The sequence below is a fragment of the Patagioenas fasciata genome, chromosome 3 (assembly GCF_037038585.1).
Source record: "Patagioenas fasciata isolate bPatFas1 chromosome 3, bPatFas1.hap1, whole genome shotgun sequence".
NCBI classification, from domain to species: domain Eukaryota; kingdom Metazoa; phylum Chordata; class Aves; order Columbiformes; family Columbidae; genus Patagioenas; species Patagioenas fasciata.
This window is the reverse complement of record NC_092522.1, coordinates 62572378-62597895: the sequence shown is the minus strand read 5'-3', so window position 1 is coordinate 62597895 and position 25518 is coordinate 62572378. Positions and strand designations below refer to the sequence as shown.

The following is a 25518-nucleotide window of genomic DNA, read 5'->3' as shown; positions in this document are numbered from 1 at the left end:
TTGCCAGGGCTGTACCATGTGGTACAAAACTCACGTGACTCCCTTATGCTAGCAACTAAAAGATGTTCATAAACAGCAAATACCACAAACATTAAAAAAAAGATGGAGGACTAGATGTGGAAATATTTGTGCCAATGTGGGAATGATGGTTGGGATTTTTTCCTTTAGCAACATATTTTCCATGCTGTATCTCAGAAAATCTGTTCTCTGGGCACTGGTCGTATGCTTTCTGCCTAGAGGGCTTTCAAAATTAAGTAAAAACAAACAGAAAATGGCATGGTCTCAAGGGTTTCTTCCATCCACAATGTTTTGTTGTGAAGGAAAAGAAGGCAGCAGTTTGTGTCTTGGCACGAAGTAGATGCCACTTCAAAGTTCCACTGCAAGCTTATATGCAGACAGGGAGCAGAAGGCGATTTTAGCTCTTACTAGGTCACAGAAAAACTAAAGATCGGAATTCTCTCGGGCTTCTCTTGGAAGAGCAAAATTAAAGACTGGAGAATATCCAGAATCTCACAGCACATGGGTTTTAAGTCTCCCTGAGGTTTGTAGCTGCTAAATATCACTGAACAGTCTCTTTTGAAGGGGCTAGGAAGGGAGGGGTGGAAACTACTTTTTGAGGTAAACTTTTTATGGTTAGAGTTATTTGTATTGGGTTAAAAATACAAGTGTTTGTGGAGTCACTTGGGCAAGTAAGATTTACTCAAGTAAATGAGGGCTGCATACAGTGTGATAAATTCACACGCTTGCTGACAGTTACACCTGAACTCAGGGCAAGCTTTGATTTTGACTGTGGTAGGGGAAGGATTTTAACATGGGATTTTTTGAGTCTGCTGGACCGTGATGTCTGAGAGTGGAGTCTACCTCACCTCGTCTTTCCCAGCAGGCAAGGACTGATAACCAATTGTACTCAGAGTCAGGAGTGACTTGTTTGTGTAATCAATCTCAACACATACATGTATGCTGATGGAGAAGTTATTTCCATTTTATTATTGCTTAATGTTAAAAACAATATGTTGATGTTAATGTTGAAATGCTATATATATTCACACTTCTGTATGTACACATGTATCTGTGTATTATATATATATATCACGGACATATATTAAGAGATACATATATATATCTGTGAATATATATATATATACACACATTATCATATACACGCATGACAGAAAATATTTGTAGTAATAAGATCAACTGGTCACTCAGCTTAAGGATGTCCATGTGATGGTGGTACAGCTAACAGTATTTATCATATAATTGTTCCAGGATAGTACTACTAATCTACTCCTGAGTGAGGAACAGGTAATAACTTGTAAGATCAGATATTGCAAAACCGATCAGCAGGAATATAGAGATAAAGGTGTGCTTATGGGAGAAGCAAATGGGTAGGATATTGTGGCAAGTTCTACTAGAACAAGGAAGAGAGGTAAGTCTGAAAAGCAAATAAAAGAAGTTTGAACTTCTTCAAGTGGAGGAGAAAGACACAGATAATGATGTCATGACAGAGGTGGTGAGAGGAGGGAGCATGCCAAGCAGGACAATGTTGGAAGCACCAAACTACCATCCTCTCCCTGCACTGAACTCAGGAGACTGAACTATTTCTAAGGTCACAAATTGTGACACCTATCCCAGATGGTGCAGGTAGATGATAGCTGTTTCTGCCAGTTGTCTGTGCCATTAGCTCAGCAGCAGATGACCAATGTTCATAGCTTCACTTCTATTGATTAGATATTTTGAACCATAAATAGGCAATTCAACTATAATTCCTATGCTTTGGGTTATTTTAATGTGGGGAATTACACCTGAAGAGGTACCTCAAATTAAATGCTTAACAGATGTCAGCATGTTTAATAATATGACTTAATCTTCCTGTGCCATAAGTTGCCTGTCTATACAGTCACAATAACACCTTTGCATATCTCACATTGGTGTCAAGGGGAAAAAACATTTTGTCTTCGATTCACTCAGTTGCTGGGGTGATGTTTGGGAAAACTCAGAGTTTTCTGTTCAAATGAAAATTTAGGCTGTTCTTCAGGTGAGTTTTGGGCCCCAGGTTGAAAGGTAAAGTTAAAAATTTATGCAAAGAAACCCTTCCTTAAACACAGTGCAGTCTTTATCCTAAACAAGGCAGGAATGGCAAAAGTAAAATATATAACAAGCAAATGAAAGCTGTATCATCTGCACACTCATCAGCCTTCACTAAAACATTTCCTGACTTCTGAATACTTGACTTGGTAGCTCTCTTATTTTAAAAGAGTTTACTGAAATGTAGCAGTAGTCAAATGTGATTAGCTCGAACGGGTAGTTTGAGACCTTTAAAGCTCAGTGCAATTGGGCTGTGATAATCAAAATACTCAACTGTGTAAATACGAACTGTAATAAGCAAAGAAATTATAAATTATAATAAATATAATAAACTATAATGATGAACCCACTCAGGGTAAATAGCACCCACGTTCATAAATAGACAGGCTACTCATTCCTTTTATACAAGGGGACATATTTGTGGTCACTTTGTTTTAAATGAAAATTCTGGCTTTGTAGGAATTAAATTATGATACTCATAGTGAATACTAGCATGATTTCTAATGTTCCTTCTCTGAGCCCAATAATATTTTAAATAAATTATCTATTCAAGCTGAAGTAACTAAGCATAATCAGTTTAAATAAAAGTATCACTCATGGCTAGCATTTTAGATGATGAAGGATTGGGACGTAAGCTGCTTATCTTTTCATAAATTTTCTCATCTGTGCAACGGAGATAGTTATGTCTAAGGTATGTTATGAAACCTGTGTAATGTTGATAAAATGCTTTGAGGTCTTCCAGTAAAAGTGTAAGGAGTTAATGTCTCTTAATGCCAATTGACATTTTCCAGTATAATTAATTCATAGAATCATAGAATAGTTTGGGTTGGAAGGGACCTTCATGTGAATATACATGTTCACCTACATGAAAAACTCTTTGCAAGAATAGGGCACGCTCCTGTGCTTTGTTTGCCATGCTGATAACACGTGTGATGCACAGTTGCAAGGCATATATACCTTAAGAAGCCATGAGGAAAAACTGGAAGAACTCCTGCATAGTTTTGGATAGGGACCTAAGGCAGCCTAACCTTACCTGAGTTCAGGTTACCACACTGTCCCCGAGGAGGCTGACTTGTAGAGAGGACCTGCAGCCACATTCATGTGATCCTTTGTATTGTCAAATGTGATTTGAATGCTACGGAGGTTTGACGTTTAACAGACAGATCCCACAAAGCACCTGAGTTTATAAACACAGACCTAATGCCACCTTACATGTTCTTGTGCCAGTGCTGTTTGCATTTATGAGCTGTTGATCTCGCAGGCTCGGGTAGCTTGAGCTGGGCTGGTCAAAATGCTTACTGCCCTCAGTTCTTTTGCCAGGAGTCCATGCTCTTTTGGCAGGGATGTACATCCCTTATGGAGCGTTTGCTGATTCTCTGCACTTTGCAGAGTGAGAAATAAACCCAGTGCTGTAAATTTGAGAGGTGCAGAATCTGCTTCATCTTCTGTTCAACCACCCCCTTCCCTGTTGAGGGGGCGTGGGAAGCTGTGAACAGTGATGCCTGCGGGCAGCTGAGTTCTGCCAGCCTGGGTGAAAATCAGCAGCCGGGGTTACCTGCTGTGGAGAGGGATGTTTATTAGCTGCTATCCGTGGAAGGTAAGTTTCTCAGGAGCACCAAACTGCCTCTCTGTGCCCTCAATAGGAGCCATCACTTCGTATGGCTGTTCGCTCCAACTGGGCTGGTGCAAGTGAGGTTGACAATGCTTCTTAAAATCTTAGAATAGTTTGGGTTGGAGGGACCTTCAAAAGTCATCTAGTCCAACTCCCTGCAATGAGCAGGGACATACTCAACTAGATCGGGTTGCTCAGAGGCCTGTCCAGCCTGACCTGGAATGTCTCCAGGCATGTGGCACCTACTGCCTCTCTGGGCAACCTGTGCCAGTGTTCCACCAATCTCATTGTAAAAAATTTCCTCCTCATGTCTAGCCTGAATCTCCCCTCTTTTAGTTTAAAACCATTACCCCTTGTCTTATCACAACAGGCCCTGCTAAAAAGTCTGTCCCCATCTTTCTTATAGGCCTCTTTTAAGTACTGAAAGGTCACAACAGGGTCTCCCTGAAGCCTTCTCCAGGCTGAACAACCCCAACTCACAGCCTGTCCTAATAGGAGCGGTGATCTCTATTTAATCTGCATACAGCAATTAGACTGGCCCTAGAGAGTAACTGGATTACGGGAGTGTTTGAATTAGTCAATGAGATAAATAACCCTATCCCATAGCATCAATAGGATGAAGTCCAGCACAGCTGAAGCTTTTGGCACATGCCCACAGCTTGAGCTCCAAACATTGCTTGCATTTTGATGTCCATATGCACACAGAATCAGGATGGGAGATTAGCTTTTCCTAACAGTGAAGACAGGATTTTACAAGTGATGCTCACATTTTATGGACTGTGCACCATGGTTCCCTGAATCGTTAAAGTGGCCTACCAGATCACTGACCACAACTGAGTTTGGCGGTGGGATGCATTGGAGAGTTATTCTACTGTGCCATCTGTAAATGCTTTTCCATATAAAACTATTTAGCATTTTTTTCCCATGGGAAATAAATATAATGATTAAAATGCTTCATGTCAGTCTTTTTTTTGTGTGGTGTTTGCTGGTTTTTTGGGGTTTTTTTTGTTTGTTTTGTTGTTTTTTTTTTTTTTTTAACCTAAAAGCATGATACTGCATTTTTTTCCATGAAAGCCAACCAGCCTGGATGAGGATATTATTCCCTTTTAGAACAGAACTTTCTAGCTTCTAAGGTTATTTTTTTCCCTTTGAAACAGTTAGTGTGTCATAAAGGCTACCCTGTGAGTTGCTTCCACTGAGCAGAATTTGTCTCTCCCAACTCAAAAACAATGCAAATGGAGGTATCTCCAGGTGAGCTAATGACCCCAGTCAGCGGTAAAGAGGTGCTTTTACATATGAAGTACATGTGCTAGGATGAGTTCAGTTTCACTCTGAAAGTACCTTTTTCCACTGACTGTAAAGGAAGCCTCATGGTGCCTCGCCCCACTGAAGGCTGGCACTCTTCTGTGCCTGAAATCGTAGGAGGTTATTTTCAGAGGGCGTCCGTGAGAATTCGGATTACTTCTGCAGAATCAGAGGAAACGAGATTTCTCAGCGTTTCTTTAAAATAAAAATATTTTTCTACATTTTTTACAAACATCAGCAGTATGAGAATAAATCTGTTCTTAACTGTGCTTTTTCTTTAGTGTTGGAAAGGAAGATTTCGACAAGACAAAGCAGAGAGGAGCTGATAAGAAGGGGAGTGCTGAAGGAAATGCCTGAGCAAGGTGATAACGTGTTACCCAGAACTTAGCTCCTAAGTGCTAAACCTGGATGATAAAACCACTATTGCACTGTTCCCGTATGGTATAAATAGGTATGAGGAGACAAAGCTGAGGAGTGTGAGAGGTAATTTGGGCCACCTGACAAAAAACTGAACTTGTAGTTAAGAGATTCGTGTTCTGGAACTGCTTAGGCCATAGCTGCACCATTTGGCTTCTGGTCATATCCTGAAATATTTTGATGCTCCCTGTAAATAGTGTGACTCCTGTGGTTCCTACTTATTGTTTGCCAGAATTTTTTAAAGTGAATGATTAACCTATTTTTGAGTCAAAGTCTGCTGTCTAAAGCAACTGGAAAATAATATGAGATTTTTTGGCTGAAAAATTAGATGCTTCAGGACCCCCAGCCAAATCACTAGCATCCATTTCAGGTACAAAAAAGTACCAGTGCTGGGATCATAGAGATCCCACCACTGTCACACAGACCACATTCACAAATGACACAAACTTAAAAATGTGGGGAAGATACCACTTGTTTCAGAATGCTATAAGGTTTATTAAGTGGTATCAACCAGAATTTGTGTTTCTAAAAGCATGAGTAAACAATGTTTAACACCCCTTTGTTACATCTGATTATGATTCTAGTGGTATTCTTTCTGATATTCTTGATCTTCTAAAAATCTAGATCAAATAAAAGCCAAGTGAGTAAGATAATTTTCTGTAGCTCAAAATTAAACCATTCATCATTTTATCAGGGAGTCTGAGAACTTCATGATTTCCAAAAATATTTTACTTCTAGAAATTGTGTTACTCTGCCTGAGCTGAAGAATCATGGAAGTATCAATGTGTATGGTTCATAGTGTACACATTGATATTTAGAAGTAAAGGGCTTGTTTGTCAACATGTGATATCACTTGTCTTTACAGTGTTTTGCTAATGACCAAGCTATGGCATTCAGCATAGCTGGCTTCTGAACTTGTGTCTGCCACTGTCTTTGACTTGAAACAAGAAATGCAAACTCTCCATACCTCAGTTTGTCCCTCTGTGAATTTGTTACTTTTTTTTTGCTACATGCTTTACTGGGGAACTGTGTGACATTGTCCACTGATCATTGTAAATTGCATTTAGACAACTGGCACAGTTAATGAAATGTGTTAACATTTCAGGTTGGTTATGAACACTCTGAATGTAAATACAATCTTTTGTGCTAAAAGCATGTATGCTTTGGTCATCAGTGTCCTTGCCCCTCTATTCTACTCTTAAAGGGGGATGGGACTTTGGATCCCTTACACAGATGGAGCAAAGTGAGAAAAGGATGCAAAGATGGACAACTTTCTCTCCTTCCTTCCGTCTTAAGATGTCCACCAATCTGGTCCGTGTTGCCTTCATCATGTTGTACTTCCTGTCTGATGAAAATTAATAGTTTTTAAGGAGCAGTTTGAAAGAATACAGGATTGGTTTGAAGGTGCTAAAGCAAAAGAGATACAGAAAAGGTTGTGGTTGAGCAGTGTCAAGGTAGTTAGAAGGAATAACTGTGGAGGTGAAAGCTAGGTGGGGAAATTGCATGGAACCTTGAAATGTGAGAGGTGAGAAATGTGAAGTGACTGTTTCACATGGGACAAAGAAGGAAGTGGAAAGTGCCACTTGGAGGCAAGAGGTGTTTGCAGAGCCCTGACATGAGTAAGAGGTGGGAATGCCACACATGGAGGCAGAGAGGGAAGAATGGATTTATGAACAACTGGAAAAAAGGAGCTGAAGAAACTGAATGTTGCAGTAAGGTGAGAAGAAAACCTCGTGCTACTGTCAGCTACGTGAATGAGACAAGGTTAAGAAGGTAGAACTTAATTTTTACACATCAAGTTTACATTACTGCGTGGGTGAGAATGAAACCATCAACTTAACCCATGGAGTAGCCCAAGGTGGTAATAGAGAGGTGCATAATTGTGTTGAAACCAGGGAACTGTCAAACATCCAGGTCTCATAGCACACAGCAAGGAAGAGAAGGAGAAGAAGAGAGTGGAATTACCACAGTTAATGAAGAAACAACATGAGGAGCCAGAAGGGATCAGGTAGATTTGCATAATTTTTGGATGGACAGGAAGAGGTGGAACAGAGAACTGAAATCAGTAAACAAGAGAGAAAGCTGTGAGCCAGAAAGAGTATGTAGCATTTTTCAGGAATGTTGAGACAACAGGGAAGAGAAAGAGGTTTTTTACAGGATTAAAAAAACCCCTCATAACTGAGGTAGTCTGGATGAGTAAAACATCATCAGAGCTGGGAAAAAAATTTACTTCCAGAATTTAAAAATGGTGTGATATGTGACACAGGAAGACCTCCTCTTGGTTCTGAAGACTAGATAATGACTTTGAGACCTATTTAATTCATTAACTGGGCACACATATTCTAAGAATTTGTCTGAATTCCTGGCTGATTTACCTACTGGGATGCACCACAGTAGTCCTGCAACTCTGTCCCCCAACTGTCCAGATTTGGAGCCTGTTGGAACGCGTCACAGCTCCAATGTTGTCCATGCACACTTTGCTGTGTATTAAAACGAGATGCAGGGAGGAAGAGAATGGGATGTTAATGTGTAAAGACATGAAGCTGGACCTGAAAACCCACATGCACATCCAGGCCCTCTACAGCAAAGGTGTCCGCTCAAAGAATGTGGAAGCCTATAGAGTTCCTTTACAGCGTTGACTTTTCAAAGCAGATCTGCAGCCTGATCTTTCACATTCCAGTAAGTCTTTCTGCTTTGCTTCCATGGAAACTTGAAAGCAAAGGGATGCTCTGTGTTGTAAACAGGTGCTAAGGAGGTGGTTAAACTAGACAACAGCTTTTAAATTTTCATTTCAGATGGTGATGTAACAGTAAATTTTGAAACCTCAAATGGACACACCGTAGCCATTGGTGAAGTAACTATACAGGAAGAAAATGCGGTAAAAGCCACTGGAGATAATGGTGCTTCACCAGAGAAAGCATCAGCATTGGAAGGAAAAAAAGAAGATCAAAAAGGTAAATTAGCACATTCTTCACAAATCGTTTTTCATCTACTTAAAATATTAACATGTTCTCCCATTAGCACCAATACATGCTGTGAGTCATGTTCTGCCACAAGGATGCCAGCAGAACCTGCCGAGAAGACAAAACTTGTGAAACATCAGTATTTTGTCACTGGTAGGCATGCCTTTTATTGCAGCTGCATAAGGTCCGAGCACGAAAATGTGTGCAGGGACGTTCAGTTTCTAAATTCAATGCGAGCCTTTCCTTGTAGCCATGGGCAAGCTTTGGTTTCAGGTTTTCCTTTTGTGAAAGAAGACACTAAGTGAATATGCATCACCTTGCAATATAATTGTAGAGGTGGCTTATGGGTCGAAAGTTCGAAGTGCTTAAGCCACTTAAAAACCATGTATCATTTTAAAAGTAATTTCAGCAACTCATTCCTATTGGTTTTCATTAAATCTTAATTACTTGCAGTCCAGCTCTTCAAAAATATTCAAGAGGCTACATCACTGCCGCAAACTGAAACTAGGTAATTTATGGAGAATGACTATAGGGTTTTCCATAGATGAATTGCAGTAAATACTGCTCAATATTTAGCAGTCCCAAAGTCCATATTAATTTTGCTACCTTTACTCAGATCTACCTTGTCAACAAGAGTTTGACTGAGTAATAAAAAAAATAAAGATTAATGCAAAATCACAGGATTTTAAACAGTTTTGTTTTGTTTCTCTAGCCTCTTGAATAATGCATCACTCCCATTCCCTGTCAAAAAGTGTTCTTAAATGCTATTCCATTTATTGGATTTTCCTAGAGGAAAGAGCAAGGATACAAAAGATCAAGAACTTCATAGCTGGCTGTGAGACTGAGCAGCCTTTCCAATGTCTTCTGGTAACCTCTGCCTAGTGATGGATGAGCCTCTGGAAGTTGAGAGGGTCAGTTTGGCTAATACAAAAATTTGAATTCTTCTCTGAGCTGTGTAAATCACTTGACTATGTAAAAAGTAGCTGGATGTCCAAGGAGAACTGCATTTCTTATGAGATTTCTAGTACTTCCTGTCTCCCAACAAGGCAGAAATACAAGATTAGCCTTTTTCATGACATTTAAATATATCCGTCTTTTGGTGCCAACTAAAACCAGATGTGTAGTGGGCCAGGGGAAAAAAGTTATAAAAAATATGGAAAACTGCTTTAAAATGGTTCAGGTTAACTTTGGGGGTTAGATCAGACTAGTTATTGTTTTACACATCCCTAAGTGCAGACTTTTGGAACTGTCAGATCTTGGAATTTTTCCTAAGGTGCAGGTTTTCTTTTTTTTTTAGAAATACACATTTCTAACTATGTTGAAATCCCCTCTAGCTGACCTTGCAGAACGTAGAACTCCCGTGAAGCAGGAAAGGTTCAATTTCTCTTTCAAACACATTATTACATTCTACACTCCCTATATATTGTGTTGACCTTACAGGGAGAAATTAAAAATGATTGCTGTACAGGAGTAGACTCAATACAGAAGAATGTATAGCTGTCACTCCAGTCCCTCTCAGAAAATAAAGTATATATGGAAGAGGAAGAAGAAGAAAAACAAAAAATGAGCAAACTTGACATCTAGGATTTGTAGAATGTCAATATGACCATACAGAAGATGCAAAACACTTCAAGTATACTTTCCTCTTACGTCTAAACATGACATTCTTCTATGCATAAACAACTTGACTCCCCTGAAAAATAACAAGGTAGATTTATTGCAGAGGAATAGTCTGCCCAAAAAAAAGGCATTAAGAATCAGTTCCATACATCAGCAATGGTATTACATAGTGCAAATCTAGTACAACTCACTGGATAGTCATTGTGAATACACTTCAGTTATCCTTTATAGCACATTAAGCAAGAAGGTGAGCCAGTGTGTTGGGAGTCAGTGAAAGAGTGCATCTCACAGATGCATCTCACCTGACAGATTAATCCTCAGTGATTTTTAATGGCAGATGCAGCAGATCAGCATTACACCCGCACCCACTGGCAAAGCAAGGAGTTAACAACTGCAGAGTGGAGGTTTGCTAATGCTCACAGTGTGACAAAATCAGAGCTGAAGCAGGAATACCCAGCGCACTGTCTTCTGCTCAGACCATGAAACATGCTGGTGTATCAGATCACAACCCTCCATCATGAGAACCAAGATAGGTGGAGAGAATACTTGCTGGACAACCAGGAGTAATGGATGCAAGAAGTTCATCTTTAGCAAGGCTGATATTAGGCTTTTTAGAGTCAGGAACTGTGATGTGTAAATGTGGAAGGAAGTTATGTACACTTTCCATGTTTATAAGACCTGAAGACAGGATTAATTCCTGCTGCTTAGTAGCACAGTGTGCTGCAGTTCCAACTTTGGCTGAATCAAAATGTTCCAAAAAATGCATCTCCGCCCCTGAAAGTAATAAGGTTATTTTAAAATGCTTTTATGAAATGGTGGTGGTCTTTACTTGCTCTTTTGTTCAAGTTGGTCTGGAAAATTGCCTTTTCGTATAAATATGATGGTGACTGCTGGATCTGGAATCTTAAAAAGAACAAGTGATACAGGCACATTGTGATAATATGGTGAGAGCTGGCAGCAACGCATGGTAGAATGTGGAATATTTTAGGACTTAAAAGAAATTAAAGGAAAAAAGTTGTTTCAGCTTGAGCTGCAGAAATACAGTATCAACAGGGCAAACAGTAGGCTCAGCCATGCAATGTAAAAATGAGCTAAGCAGAAGTGAGTGAAGAAGACAACCCCTGAAAACTGTTCCCTGTGCTGCCAGAGAGTTCCATAAACCATGTACCCATCTGCTGCCTGTCAGCTCACAGGCGCCTTTCATATTTGGTGAAAAAATTCCCTTTGGTAATATAATAGTGTAACTGTTACTGTTTGTATTAATGATGAGATGTCAGTCATCTAAGTGGGGTGTTTAAAAGGAAATTTCTCCTTTATGGCAGGATAATAAGAAGCTGGTGACAGTTTTACATTAAAGAGGTAGTTGATGGATAAAGCTTTACTGATGAGAAATCAGAGAAATCTTTTTCCTAGAGCATTTATTCACATTATGTTTGGACTGGGTAGAGTTCTGAATTCTTTCGTTTTGTTTTGACTAAGAGAAATCATTAGCATCCTTTGCAGAAAATGAAGATCTAAACTCCAGCCATTCTCTGTGAGCACCCTGGGTGGGATACAGAGCAGCGAGTGGACAGGCAGCATGTCAAAGTACCCCCAGGCTGTCTGGGCAGCAGACCTGACTTTACCATCCTGCCAGGGCTCTGATCTGTGGCACTTGCCTGCAGTAGCCCCAGCAGACGCCAGTGCTCCCGCTGAGTGGGATATGAACATTGCAAAGGAGATCGAAGGAGTCTCTCTCCCTCCTGCCCCCTGCAGCAGTGTTGGAGAAGATCAAAAGCCACAGCAGTAGAATAGGTGTCAAAATTGTTGCTATTTGCCTCCCTCAGTATAGGGCATAGCATGCTGACACAGCATGCGTGCTGCACGATGTAAAACCTCCCAGTACTGTATCAGAGCTGCTTTCCTCCTTTCCACCCTCCCAGGAGGTCTCTGGCACACAGATGTTCAGTTTATAAACTTAGGTCTTACTCATTTTTATCATAGTAAGCTAAATATTTTCATGATTCTGATAGATACTTCCACATTTCATTGTTAGCTTGGGCTTGAAGAAGTGAAAGGCTCAGTAACCATTAGCAAGATACTGCCTGGAAAAATGTAATGTTTCATTTTGCATACCATCAGTCAGGTGCGTGTGATGCTGTTCTGACAAATAGTTGCATTGCAGGAAGCCAGACCTCTGTTGTGGGTGTTGTGGGTGACATGGAGGATAAGCTTCTGAAATGTTCCTACACCATTTGTAGCAGACCGATCCTCTCAGGTTGTCTCATGTCTGACAGTGAAGGAAACAATATGTAGTCCTGTTTCCAAATGAATTAATAGGATACATGCACGTAGTGTTCCTCTCCCCTTCCCAGGATAACTCTAATCTGAGATCTGGCAAAGGTTCCAGGTCTTAGTATGTTTGGTTCAGGTGTTCTTCTTCTATACCTTATCTGCTCTCCCTTAAATCTGCCATTAAAAAAAAAAAGGTTGGAGGCACAAGCTCTGATCTTATGAGAATGCATTGTTGCTGACCAACACTTTAGTTTGTCTACCAAGGAATGCTCTTCAAAGTTTAAATTTGCTAGGCCCCTTTTCTCAGAGGTCTTTGCTTTATTTTCCTGAAGTGGAACAAAACCTGTTGAATTTAAGATAGCAAACCTCATCTTCCAGGGTCCTAGACAAGAGACTGCTTTCTCTCAGAAGACTAACCCTCCAAACCTCTCACTGTGAGAGTAGAAGGAAGACTTTCTTTGCTCTTGTGTGCCTAGCTGGCTTCCTGTACTCCTGAGCTCTGTAGATCATCGATATGAGCACCATACATAAAAGGGCTTTTTTTTTTTCCCCTGACTTTGAAGGAATCACTTACTCCAGCTGAGTTATTTGCTGGCTAAAACTAGTTCTTCTAAGAATAGTATATCTTCAATTCATCACCTGAACTATGTAAATGAGGCTGAATCCAAATCTTCTTAAAAGGAAAGCTACTCTAGATAAAACTGTATTTGGGCAGAGACTGTTCACTAAGTCAGCCAGGCTGGCTTGTGCCAGCAGGCTGACGTGAGAGGCATGGGCTTTCACCCGCAAAAGTTGAGTGGCAGAGGAAAGCTACTGATTTGTAAAGGTATTTTTTTCTTTGTTTTATAGGAAAGAAATTCTGATATGGCTCCAGAAATAAGAGCATAGATGTGATTTTAATGAACTGACAATTGAATTATTTGAGCATATCTATACAGAAAGTATAAGGGAATGTAGAAGCCTACATGCCTTTCACTTCCATAGACCAAGAAATGCTAAAAGCATGCAGCTGACAGAGAAGATCTTTTAAGTATTCTCTCTTGATTTAACAGCTTACTTATTATGTACAAGTTGGACAGTTGGTAATGTACAATGACAGTCAGTGGTTTTTTTTTCCCCTTTTTTTAAAATCTTGGAACCAATGCAAAATATCTCAATATGATTGCTTTAGGTCAGATGTTATACCTGTTCCTTTCTCCCCTCTCCTGTTTTCTCCACTGTCTCTGTTACAAGACCTCTTGCACATGGTGCTGTTGAAATCATAAAGTAAGGTCTGGAAATCTGCAGGCATACAGATCTGCTCATCCATCTTCAAGAAAGATGAATTCAAAACTTCAGAGAGAGCTGCAAAAAGCATCATGAGACAGCTGTTCTTGTTCAGCCTAGCAAAACAGAGCCTGAGAGCGCCTGGGTGTGTTTGATGAATGTAACAAGTTGGTATATAGCCAGGAGAAAGCATGGCTAAAGGACAATGCTGGCACAAGTAGAAAGGAATAAACAGTGGCTTGAAATACATTTAGACTGGAAATTAAAGGAAGCTTTCTAACAATTAGAATGGGTCTTTTCTTGAACAGAATTTTAGTAGCAATAGCAGGAACAAAAACAGGAGCTGGTTAAATCTGAAGTTTGTGAAAGGGTTTGTATGAGTTGACCACCTGCATCAGCACAGTCAATGAGTCAGAAGAAGAGACAAAAGACACCTTGTCTTGCCCTGTGTCCCATGTTTCTGAATGACAGCTTCCGGGGTTTTGATTAATCAAAACACAGCTCTCTGTGTAAGCTAGAAAGGAAACTCAGGATTCTCAAAACTCTTATTGAGTTTCATTTTGCAGGGAGTCATCCTGCAAAAGACGACGAGTCATCTGTTATTTCCAACTTTCATTTTACATAGTGTTACTCCAATGAGTTGTGCTCATCTTGCAGGTGCTTTGCAGTTGATGTAGATTATATGCTTCTATTGCAGCACTGCTGGTTTTATGTGAGCTAGCTTCATGTCACTGATCTAGCTGTAGAAACAAAAATAATAGCACTGTATGATAAAATCCTGAGGTAGAAAAGCTTTGGCCTTGTATTATACAACCCAGTCATGTATGGCCTCTGAAACTTTGCCCAGGATTTTCGAAGATCCATTTGGTCCAGAGTTTGCAAAAGGTCCCACATTCCAAAGCCATCTGATTTTCCAGTGCATGTGGCACACTGACATCTCTCTGAAAGTGTTTGAGACTTGATGAGTCCCCAGAGGAGCTGTTGTGTACTGAGTACTTTGCAACCCTGACCATCATTTAGGTGCTTACATGAGAACACAGCTTGCTTAAGAGTCTGGCCCTGATCTCAGTTTCTGGCAACAAGAAAATCTGGTCTCAAAGTGATTTTTCTTGAAAATCTGGCCTTTGGAAAATTTATTCTAAACATAAACATATTATTGATCCAAATGCTTAATGAGACATTAACATTTGTTTTGGTTTCCTGTTTAAAGAGTAATTTATAGGCAGATTGCTTTTACAGCAGATGTCCTGATCAAGGCAGCAGTGAATAGGAGATATTCCTATCCGATGGTCTTTTGGAGAACTTTTGTTAAAAGGTCAGTTCATGATGAACAGATGTCTACACTAAGAAAAACAACAGCAATAAAAATACATTGCAGCTGGTACTGAGGTACCTGGGGGATCGGGTTGAACACACAGATGGGTCTGAGCTGATTCAGATGCCTCCTTGTTTTGGCAAAAGATGCAAGAGAAAGAGCAGGCATGAAGACCAAGGGCCCATATTCAACCAGAATCGGGTTAGGGAGGTAAAATTATAATGTAATTGTATCTGGAGCCATTTGCAGACATTAAAGCATCCCTGACACTGTTCAGGATCAAGCCAGTGTTGCCATTATTAGTTATTTGTGTTACTACAGTACTTATGTATACACCAGAAATTTATTGTAGTGTCTTACGTCAATGGAGAAAACAACAAAAAAGTTCTGATGGACTTGCAGTAAAAGTAAACTGTAGTTAGGCACTGAAAAACAGGAGAGGACCAGACCAGGGTAACAAGCACAATCCTGACAGGCTAAAAATTGTCATCTTTGGCATCACAGCAGAGGAGAGTTTGAGGGAGGACAGGCAATGAATGTTCACAAAGCCTGAGGGACAGTAGAGAAAAAGTAATGAAAAGTGTCTGCTTCAAAACTTGGCTTGTTGCTGTCAAAAGCTGGTATAATGGATGGGTCAGCTAGGAGCTGGAAATCTGCATCTCAAGAGTAAATGAGAAGCAATAGTTTGGGCAAGATCAGATTGACACTGAGAGCAGTCAAGTTTACATTGGATTAGATAAAAGAAGATGAAGCTAATGAAGATAAAAATGACAAGGCTAATAAGACACCAAGAGGGACAATATGGTCAAAGGCAATCCTCTTCACCACAGCTCTCCTCTTGGCTGTGAGTAAAAGGAATATTCATAGGTCAAGGCCAACAAAGGGTATGTACATAATGAAGGGGCAGTCAAGACTCTATGAGAGCTGTAACTACCTGAGGAGATAGGATGCTGCTGCGCAGAAAGAGTCTGCCAGTCTTTGGTATGATGTACATAACAGTATGGAAAGAACTGTCCTAGATAAAGATACCCCAGTGATGGCAAGGTATTTTGGTTAAAATCAATGTTATATAAGTTGCCAGTTTTAAGCACAACTGAAATCTGCAAACAGGAACATTTATGTGGGTTAACTATTCCAGTTTCACTTTTAATTTACAATTTTTAGTTATTTCTCTAAAGAAAATTTGAAAACTGTTAGTTGGTTGTCACTAAGATGTGTTGATTTGCCACTAAGTAAAGCCTTATGTTTTGTACTTTTTTCCTGGTTCAGAAGATAAATTCCAATACACATGATTTAATCAGTTCTATAGTTTGATATAGATTTACTGAGATTCTAAATAATTGCACTGTATTACTTTAGAATGTGATGAATGCTGTATTTCTTTCTCCTAGATAATAATTTTCTTTTTAGTATTTTCTCTACTAATATGACTAGAAACACAGCAATGGTGTATAAGCACACAAGATTTAAATTCTTTCTTATTAGTAAATAAATTTTGAACCTGCTGGACCCCTAAGTAAGAGATATTTCAATGAATTTTTTACACCTAAAATTCTTTCTGATCATCGTGTCCTTCAAGATCTTCACAATACAAAATCTTATCTTCTCTTGCCATGTTTGTTATTAATGGAATTAAAATCTTAAAATGTCCTGCTTTTTCAGAATTAAATCAGTTTTTCAACTTCAAATGAAGGTAGGTAGAATTTCACAAAGAGATGCTTTTCCTATAAAAGAGAAGAACAAAATATAAGAAGTATGTATGTTTCTTTCTTTTTCCAAAGTATTTTTATGGTCCAAAGCTCTTTCTCTGGAAAACAAAGAGGCAGTGCAAGAATCTGTGCTCTAAAGTGCCTGTTTGCAAGCTGTAAAAGGTTGCTCTTAATGATTCTTGCAAAACATTAGCAAAAATGTATTAGTCTATAATGGGCTGGAAATAAATGAGGAAGACACTGGACACTTATGTTAATTTCTTCAGTTCATGAAGATATGTGTGTGCATGTTGCTTTTAATAACTGTAGGTTATGCATTAGGTTCATGTTAACAAGCCTTAAGATAGAGGTTGAAAAGGCTTTGTTTCTGAGATTAAGAATGTCATTGTTGTCCAACACATCATTTGTTTTTCATCTACTAATCTTAAAATGAAAAGGTGCTGCTTATCTCTTGGGAATCTTTTACTTGAGAAGCAAGAGAGCACAAAATGGACAGAACATCCAGAAATGGCCATTTAACATGTCTAAGAATGAGGCTCAAATAGGAACATACTGCAAGAACTGAATTGTTTTCCTCTTGAGTGATAAAAGAGACTATTAGAAGTCCTTGCAGTATTTGCTTGGCTCCTTTCTTCCCTAACCACTGTAGTTTTTAGTAACACGCAGATAAAGCCTATATGATTCTGATGGTATGCTCTTGCTTTTATAATGTCCTTTTTTTGGGAGGTTTGGGAAAGCTGTCCTGAGACTCAGTGGGCACAGAGTTGGTGCAATTGGGTAGATGAAGATTCCAATCTGGGAACTTTAGCTGTTCTCATCTGGGAACAGTTAGTCTTAAAACCACAGTGACTCTGTTGCAAAATTTTGTTGACTACAAATGGCTCACCTACATTAACATTGCACTTGGCACTAGGTGTGCACTTTTGAAGTTAATTTCCTGGTTTTCCCCACTTACCCTTCTTTGGTTTGTAGAGCACACAAGCCAGGTTTCTTTTGGATGAAACTAAGCCAAAAGATGCTTTCAGGAACTTGTGCTCCCGCCACTACTGGGCATGCAATCTACAGAACTAGCCTGAGGCTAGTCCAAAGTTGAGTGTCCTGAAATGCACGTTGTGGACACTGGCTCCTCAGTGCTACCTCTTCCACTCTACAGAGCCATTCCTGTTGCACAGCACAATGTAGGTATAGTCCAAATCCTGTTGACTAAGGAACTGCTGAGTATTCAAAGTGCAATCTTGTAAAAGTACCCAAAGAGCTTGTAAGAGAAGAGAGCATTCCCATGGCAAATGATATCCCATTTGATTTAGCTTCCTCTCTTTCTAAAGAGTAGAAGTACCCTGGGGAAGATACCCAAAATGAAGTTGCTATGAGCAAGCAGCCTGCAACTTAGGAGAATGGGTTGCTTCAGGGGAAAATTTCAGCTGCATAACCATATTAGAACCCCTGGCTGAGAAAATGGCCCTGTTCACATTCAGATTCATGTGAATCTGAGTTTTATAGCCTGTTGATATCAGAGGGCTGGAAAGAAGCCAAGGGAATTAGAGGACTAAATGGCGTTTCCCTTGTTTAGTTTGCAGCCAGTGGTCTAGTTGGGGATACTGAACATTAAGGAAGATCCTTGGAGGTCTAGAAAAGATGAGACTGAGAAAAGTGCCAGGCAGAAATCTTCCATGAGACTTGATTTGAGATGGACGGTGTTTTTTTTCTGAGATAATACTTCAGTAAGAGGCAGAAGATGAAGAAGTCTCTCCCGATTCCCAAGAGCTCAAGCAGCAAAAAGCGGTCATTGTTGTCAGGCTTGCTGTTCAATGTATGTGGCATATGTCTGCGTCAGTTGGCTTCTGTTCACTTTCTTATCCATAGAGAACACTACTGATCACTGCCCAGAAATACCGACATCCCATGCTCCACCACTACCCAAGCCTAAGCCTAAATCTAAAAAAGCTCCGCTACCACCAAAAAATGCTAGTGCTGCTTCCACCACCACCAGCCATAAGAGTAACGAAGCACCTCATGCTAAAAAAAAGGGAAAGGTTCTTGCTAAGCAGCCTCCTCTCCCACCGCCCAAGCCAACAGGTCACAGTGCAAATCGAGAAGCTGGTAAGTACTGCACAGGCAGTGCCAGCGCCGGTGGGTGCATGTGCATGGGGGTGCTTGGCTTGGTCTTAGGGGAACTTCTGCCTGTGCACATAACAACGTTACTAAAGAGCATGTCAGGGTTGTTTTTAGTTAGCTTCCCACTGAGCTCTGGTTCTGCTGTCTGCAAACACCACAGACAGTGGACAAAATCCCTTCGCTGTTTAGTGAATGTATGCACTTCCCAGATCAAGTGTGAACGCCGGCAAAAAAATGACTCGGAGAACTGCTGGAGAATCAGCAGGGGAAAAGATGACTTCTGAAACCAAACATATGACTTGCCCCAAAGTAAAACTACCTTGGTATGGCTGTAGCCTTCTGCTGGAAATATATGCTGTTCTGACAAGAATTAAAAGATCTCAGAGAGGTAAAAGATGAAACCATGAAGACATCTTTAAAGACTGTTGCGTAGCAGTTGTTTTAGCTAAAAACAAAAACAAACAAAAACCAAACAAAACCAAACACAAACAAACAAAACCAAAACAAAACACAGACAACTCATTAGAAATGGCCAGGCTTCCCTGAGCTGACTGATGGCGTACAGTCATTCTAAATACACACTGGAAATTGAAAATGTCCATCATTGGGCACAAGCAGACGTGTTTATCACTACACTTTCAAACCAAAATTCAGCAGTGATGCTAGATTAAATATTACAGATAGCTGTTCTTAAGTCACTAAACTTGAGTTTGAATGGCTGTAATTTAGACAATGATTGACATGAAAACATCCAAATATAATTTGAACACAAAGCACTATTATGATGAATGAACTGTGTATATGCATCAGCCAATTTATGCAAGCATTGTGTTTTCAGTCATCTGTCAGCCTTTCAAAATGCTTCAGTGCCTCCAGTTTTCTCTCCAAGTATACCTCTCCAGAGGCTGTACATTTTGGCACATTTTGTATTTGAAGCACACAGAAGAGGACTGTTTGAAAATATTGCAAGAGTGCTAGAGTTACAATAATAACTTTGCCATAAAATATCCATTAACTTGGTATTAACTGTCCCTACTACATCAGACAACCACAAGAATAAACATTTTGAGAACCCAGAGTTTGCAGCCTCTATTTCACTTTGACCGGAAAACTCAGTTCTTCCCAGGTGAAGGAACCTTATTACAGCACACCTTTCAGAAATAAAACAACCTATCACATAAAGAAATGTTTAGACCAGTGGTTGGTAACGAGCTCTTGGGTGTCTCAGTTCTTAAGTTAAAATTCTTTCAAATTCCAGAGATGTCTTCTAAAAGCCTTGCTGAAATTTTATGCAATGCTTGATACCATATTAGAAAATATATTAATAGATCACTTATATAAAATAGTACATATTCCACTGGTAATTTTTTTCCAACATAAAGTACATGGTGTTCATTTGAAGTAGAGCAATACTTAAAAAATAGAGCTGCTTGGGAGCAGTATTTAGCATGAAGGGTTTATCAGATACCCATGAAAGTGAACACTTGATGCAGCCAGTGATCCAGTCCTGTGAAGGGGAAGAGGAATATGAGTAACAATTGAGCCATTGCTCTCCTGAGGGCATCACAGTAGGTTTCCAAATTGAAACTGGAGTTGGGAGAAGGGGACTTAAACATAGGCATGGACATCTGCCAAAAGGCAAATAACAGCCGTGAAATTTTTCATTTAATCAAAATTCAAATCTTCTGCTGAAAAAGAGGCATGACAGAAAATTGTCAGCCAGCCCAGTCAAAAGCAACAATAGCAACAGCACTTTTGACCTACATGAAAGCGCGCGGGGGATTTTCCCTGGGAGAAATCTGTCAAGTTTCTGTATCTGATCACAGGTTCAGAAAGGGTCTGGGAATAACATAGGGTTTTTTCAATGGAAATCTCTTCTGACATTTTCCCAGCAACAATTACAGTGTGGCTGTATATTTGTATTATGCGGAGTTCTTAAGTGCAAGCATGTAACTGGTTCTGTTGACCTCCAGCCTGTGTTTAAGTGCTTTGCTGGATCAGAACCAGAACCCTGTAATACTACCATCCGCTTACTCAGTGAGGTTTCTGCTAAATAATATTCAAGTTGAAGCCACCATCTATTTCTACTACAGTTACAGACTGCTGCCTATAGCATTTCTTTGCTTCCTTTCGATTTACTGGTAAGTTAAGTCCGTGATTTGTAGTAGATGTGGATGGTTAGTGCAGTATCGGTAGATTCTGTGCTGGGCCCTTTACACTCACCTTGCAATCCCAAAAGGGACAGTGATTTGCCTGAAGTCATGAGTTTCTGCAGATTTTTCCAGATGTACTGAAAGCCCCACAGCATAATAAATGTTTATAAACCATAACATGCAGCTACAGAAGAGAACAGTATAATGTGTCTTCTGTATTATTTTCCGTCGTCTTTGAGACTGAGAACAGTCTCACTGTAAAAGCTATTTTTATATCCTGAGCTTAATATGGCCAGTATCTGTATTTTGATTCTATCCTAATCTGCTGGAGTTTTGTTTTTGTTTAAATGCTTATAAGTAAAATAGGCCTTTCAGCAGATTTCTATTACAGCTCTCTGTTTTACTCAGTAAGCTTAGCCGCAAGGCTGCTGTGTAGCTTTATAATGCTTTCATTTGTTCTCTTGAGGTTAATGCATTTTTACTAGACCAGAAGTGTTTGAGTTGAATGCAGTTTGATGAAAGGGACTGAATCGTTAAGATGATTGCTATACAGCTAGTGTCAAAACCTTGTTTTGCTATGTTTTCAAAGCTACCTGAGTTGGTCACTGGTAAGACAAAGACCTCCAGGAGGTACAGGAGGCCTTCAGTGCCTCCTCCATTCTGGAGACCATTTATGCAGACTGATATCAGTGGCTTCCGTCTCTGTTTTATGGACATGCCCAGATGGACCTGAAAGTACACCTCGTTTTGCTGTCCTCTGCTGCTTGCCATTAACTGTGAGCAGGCCACTTCCAATAACATTGTAATCCGAGGTGTTCATTGAAAAGCATGAGGGCAATCATCATGTTCTCCTAGCGCTCAGACCAAAAATTCACATAATGAAAAAGTCAGGCAGTTTTCTCTGTCTGGTAGCAATTTTTTTTAAACTAGGACACTAGATGCATTTAGAAAAAAGTAGTGGACTTTATAGATGATGTCCAGAAAAGTTGGAATGAGCCAATGGCAGGATGCCAGAATCAAACTCTCACCTGTTTCAAAGGCTGAATCCCCCTGCACTGTTCTTGGGCAAGTATTCATCATTTCAGTTTTTCCCACCTCTGAAGCTGAAATTTGGACTGCAACATTTACTCTTCTCAGGCACATGGATGAAAGCCTCTAGAAGTATCAAGTGTATTTTTTTTTTTTTAATATCAGCACGAGTCAACTCATGCAGAAAGAACAGCGCAAAAGTGATATAGCTGCGAGACTGTAAAATGCTTTTTCTTTTCTTATTTTAGCTAGTTCCTCTCATGCAAAAAAACCACCAGTCTCCAAGTCCTCTTCATCACCATCTCCTTTGTCCACATCATCTCAGCCCAAAACCTCTAAGGAAACTTCCAGCAAATCGGGCACATCAGGGACTCCAAGGGGCAAGAAAAAAACTGGGAAACAGTCAGCCCCACGAACAGTGCCAGATGGGGCTGCTGCTTCCCCCTCAGGTGCCACAGCCAACAGGTTGGAAGTGAAGGCAGAAAAACCTGAGCCTGAGCAACCTTCCATAGTAATTTCCGAAACGGAGGATGCAGACCAACCAAGCAAGCTTGTTGTCCCCCCTCCTCCCACCGCTGCCCCTCCTCCACCTCCACTTCCACCTCCTTTTCCTGCTGCAGCCGCTCAGCCCGGTGGCTCCTCAGATGCCCAGGGTGTCTCAGATGGCTGTGTGGCAGGGCTCTCCATCCCCGGGTCAGATTCTAAACCTCTGCTCCAGACTGAGCATGGCATGGACGAGAGCCTGAGTAGTACAGCCCTGAACAGTCCAGATGCTGGTGGAGAAGACACAAGAAGGTAAGATGGTGTGGCTGTCATGGGTGAATGGTAAGACCCACAGCTAGGAAAGCCATATTTCTTTGCCTAAGGAGCATTGTATGTGTGTGGGGATCTCTTCTGTTTCTTCTGCTGACAGGTGATAGTTTGTGTTGCATCACAGCACGATTTGTTCCTTGCCAATGTCTTTGAGCCATTCACCTGCAGTCCCTCATGTTTCCCCAGAGGGTCATTGCTTATAATTTGTCTCCTACATCACTGTGTGGCTTAATGTGACCGCTGCAATATGCAGTTCGCCTAGTAGCTGATAAGACTTATTTCTCTCTCATAAAGGCACAAAAGAAATTATGCCAAATTACAATGGGAGTTTACTTTTTTTTTTTTGTGGATATAATTAAACATCTCACTGCTAAAGCTCTCAATGCAATAGCTGAACTTACTTGCAGACTTGAAAATGACAGTTTCAGGCTTTGATTAGTAGGTGCTTGGTCTGCCACTGCCTAATAGCTTGTCTAAGTCTCAGATGCTATAAAATCTAGTCAAGAGGAAGGTCATAATTACATTTTTTTTAAGCAAAATAGTCAGCAGCAAAAAAGAAACTGGCTTATTTCCATGCTTTTTCCCTGCCATGAGAACCAACATATTTCATAAAAAGCCAAGAGGATTTAGTCTAGATACCAGTGACCTAGAGACTTTCCTTCAAATTTTTACTGGTACATTTGTGCCAGCATTACGTTCATGTATTCCTTCTCTCCTTGCCCTTACCCTTCATTCACACCACAGATTCTCCTAAGGCAGAGAGCACTCTGCTGCTGATTTACATGCTCACCAGTGATGGACATTAACATTTTGGACTCAATAGCAATAAAACTGCATTTACAGTAAATAGAGTTAGACTTCCAGAACAGAAAGCTTTGCGCTCCCATCCACTCCTGTCATTCCCAACTTTATGAACTGTTTTTCTCATCTTAGTAGCTTTTATGTGCTATTGGTTGCATTCCACAAGAAATAGAAAATAATTATGATTTTTCTTTACACAGGCTTTGCAGCACATAATTCCAGATTGTTTGCATCTTTTTTCCTAACATACATAAATACAGATATGTACACACATGCACATAATTTATATATGTTTTATATATGTATGTTTCTTTGAAAAGAGAGAAATTAGTTTGAATAACAGAACTTTTATTTTCACACTTGCTTATACAGTCTGTCCCATTTATGTTCTGTGCTGCTTGCATTAATGTAACACCATGTCTGCTTATGAATTAACAGCTTGGCTTCCAAAGAAGACCAAGAAGAGGAGGCACCTGACCAGGCACACTCTGAAGTGATGGAGGAGGCTTCTGATGCTGCTGCCCCTCCTGAGAGTGAAAGTAGCAGAGAGAGCCACAGCAGTGACTCAGACTCTGATGGGCCAATAATGTACACAGATGATGATGACGACGATGATGATGATGATAATGCAAGTGCTGAAAGTAAGCATCCCACTGAGAAGCTGCAGGCTACCTTTTGCACATTGCGTTATGTGAGCATGCCTGACCCATGTTAGGCCAAAGTAAAGAGAGGAGGGTATGGCTACATGGGATGATCTTAGATTATTTAGTATTTCCCTATTACTGAGAAGTGAGTGTCCTGCTTTTCCTTTGCCAGACAATTGTGACCAGAAACCTTCTGGGGAGGTAAGAGGAGCAGGTTCAGGAGAACACGAGGATTGAACAAGGCTTCCACGTTAGGGCATCAGTGAGCCATTGATTTGGCTCTGCCATGTCATGAACCTCTACCCTTAAAGCACCAGTGTAGCTTTCAACTGAATTGCACAAGAGATCCCCTACCTGGCTGTGCTAGATGACAGAGGAAGCCCGTCAGTCAGCAGCTTCATTGTCTCAAAGTCATTTGTTCCTCTTTGATCAGGATGTTTTAAGCACTGGAGCACCTTAGTAGACAGAGCAGTTGACAGCTTTGAAATTTCACCTAGAGTCATGGCTGTACCATCACCAGATATCATTTGGCAGAAGTCCTTGCTGCTGCTGAAAGGGGTTGTCCTGCCCACTCTCCACCTAATCCCTGCTCTCAGCTGTTCTTTTTTTCCCTTAGGCCAGTGCTCATATTTGTTTTTGCAGCACTGTCTGTTGTTGAGCTGATTTGCAATCGAGTCAGTTCCCAGATCCAGCTCACCCGCTGGCTGCACCTTTGCTGGGCAGAGGAGGTGGCAGCCACAGGCTGTCAGGGGTAGAGAGGAGGACAAGCCTGCCACTGGTACCAGCTGCGTGGCCTTGTGTCAGAATAAAATTACCATTGAACCATGGCTTGAGAGCCTTGTGTGCAGCCGATCAGGAGGAGGTATTTCACTACGCATAGTGAAGAGGGCCTGAACACAAAAGTGTGCTGTGTACCAAGGGGGGGTGAGGGAAAATGTGATTTATTTTTTTTTTCCCTTGGCCACTGGTGCAGTAGAAGGTGAAGTGCCAGCTAGCTCAAGAGGCTGAAGTCTTCTGTGGTTCTGCCTTTGGTTTGAATATGATCCTAAGGGGTAGCAACCGAAAATTCATGTATTCAGACAGCAGCACAGTGTATTATGAGAAGTGTGCTGGCAGACTGTGGCCTTGCCGAACTGCCCTATGTGGTGAAAACCTGCTGACCTAGGACATGTGTAGCCTCCTCAGTCAGCATATCAAGAGGCAAGGGAAGGACTGAAGGCTGTGAAAAATACTCTTCCTTCCACAGCTGGCTGAAGCTAACACTGGCAAAATTGCATGGCCCTTGTCCCTACTGTGTCTGTTTTATAGACAAACAGATTGTTTCGGTGCCTGGGTGTTCCTGCCCGAGTTATTTTACAAGCACTCAGGGCACTTTTCTAAACTGTGTTTTTTGG

General features: G+C 40.6%; 1 protein-coding gene across 2 annotated transcripts in view; it reads left to right on the top strand.

Moving 5' to 3' along the window:
• PHACTR2 (phosphatase and actin regulator 2) overlaps nt 1–25518 on the top strand; it is a 135620-nt gene that overhangs the window by 91060 nt on the left and 19042 nt on the right. The window contains exons 3-7 of one of the 2 annotated variants that reach the window (XM_065833582.2): nt 5287–5367; nt 8218–8376; nt 18433–18669; nt 22115–22661; nt 23919–24121. In XM_065833582.2, the coding sequence (XP_065689654.2) occupies nt 5287–5367; nt 8218–8376; nt 18433–18669; nt 22115–22661; nt 23919–24121 (1227 nt within the window). The remainder of the gene's footprint in view (nt 1–5286; nt 5368–8217; nt 8377–18432; nt 18670–22114; nt 22662–23918; nt 24122–25518) is intronic. The other variant, XM_065833584.2, reaches the window with a different exon arrangement.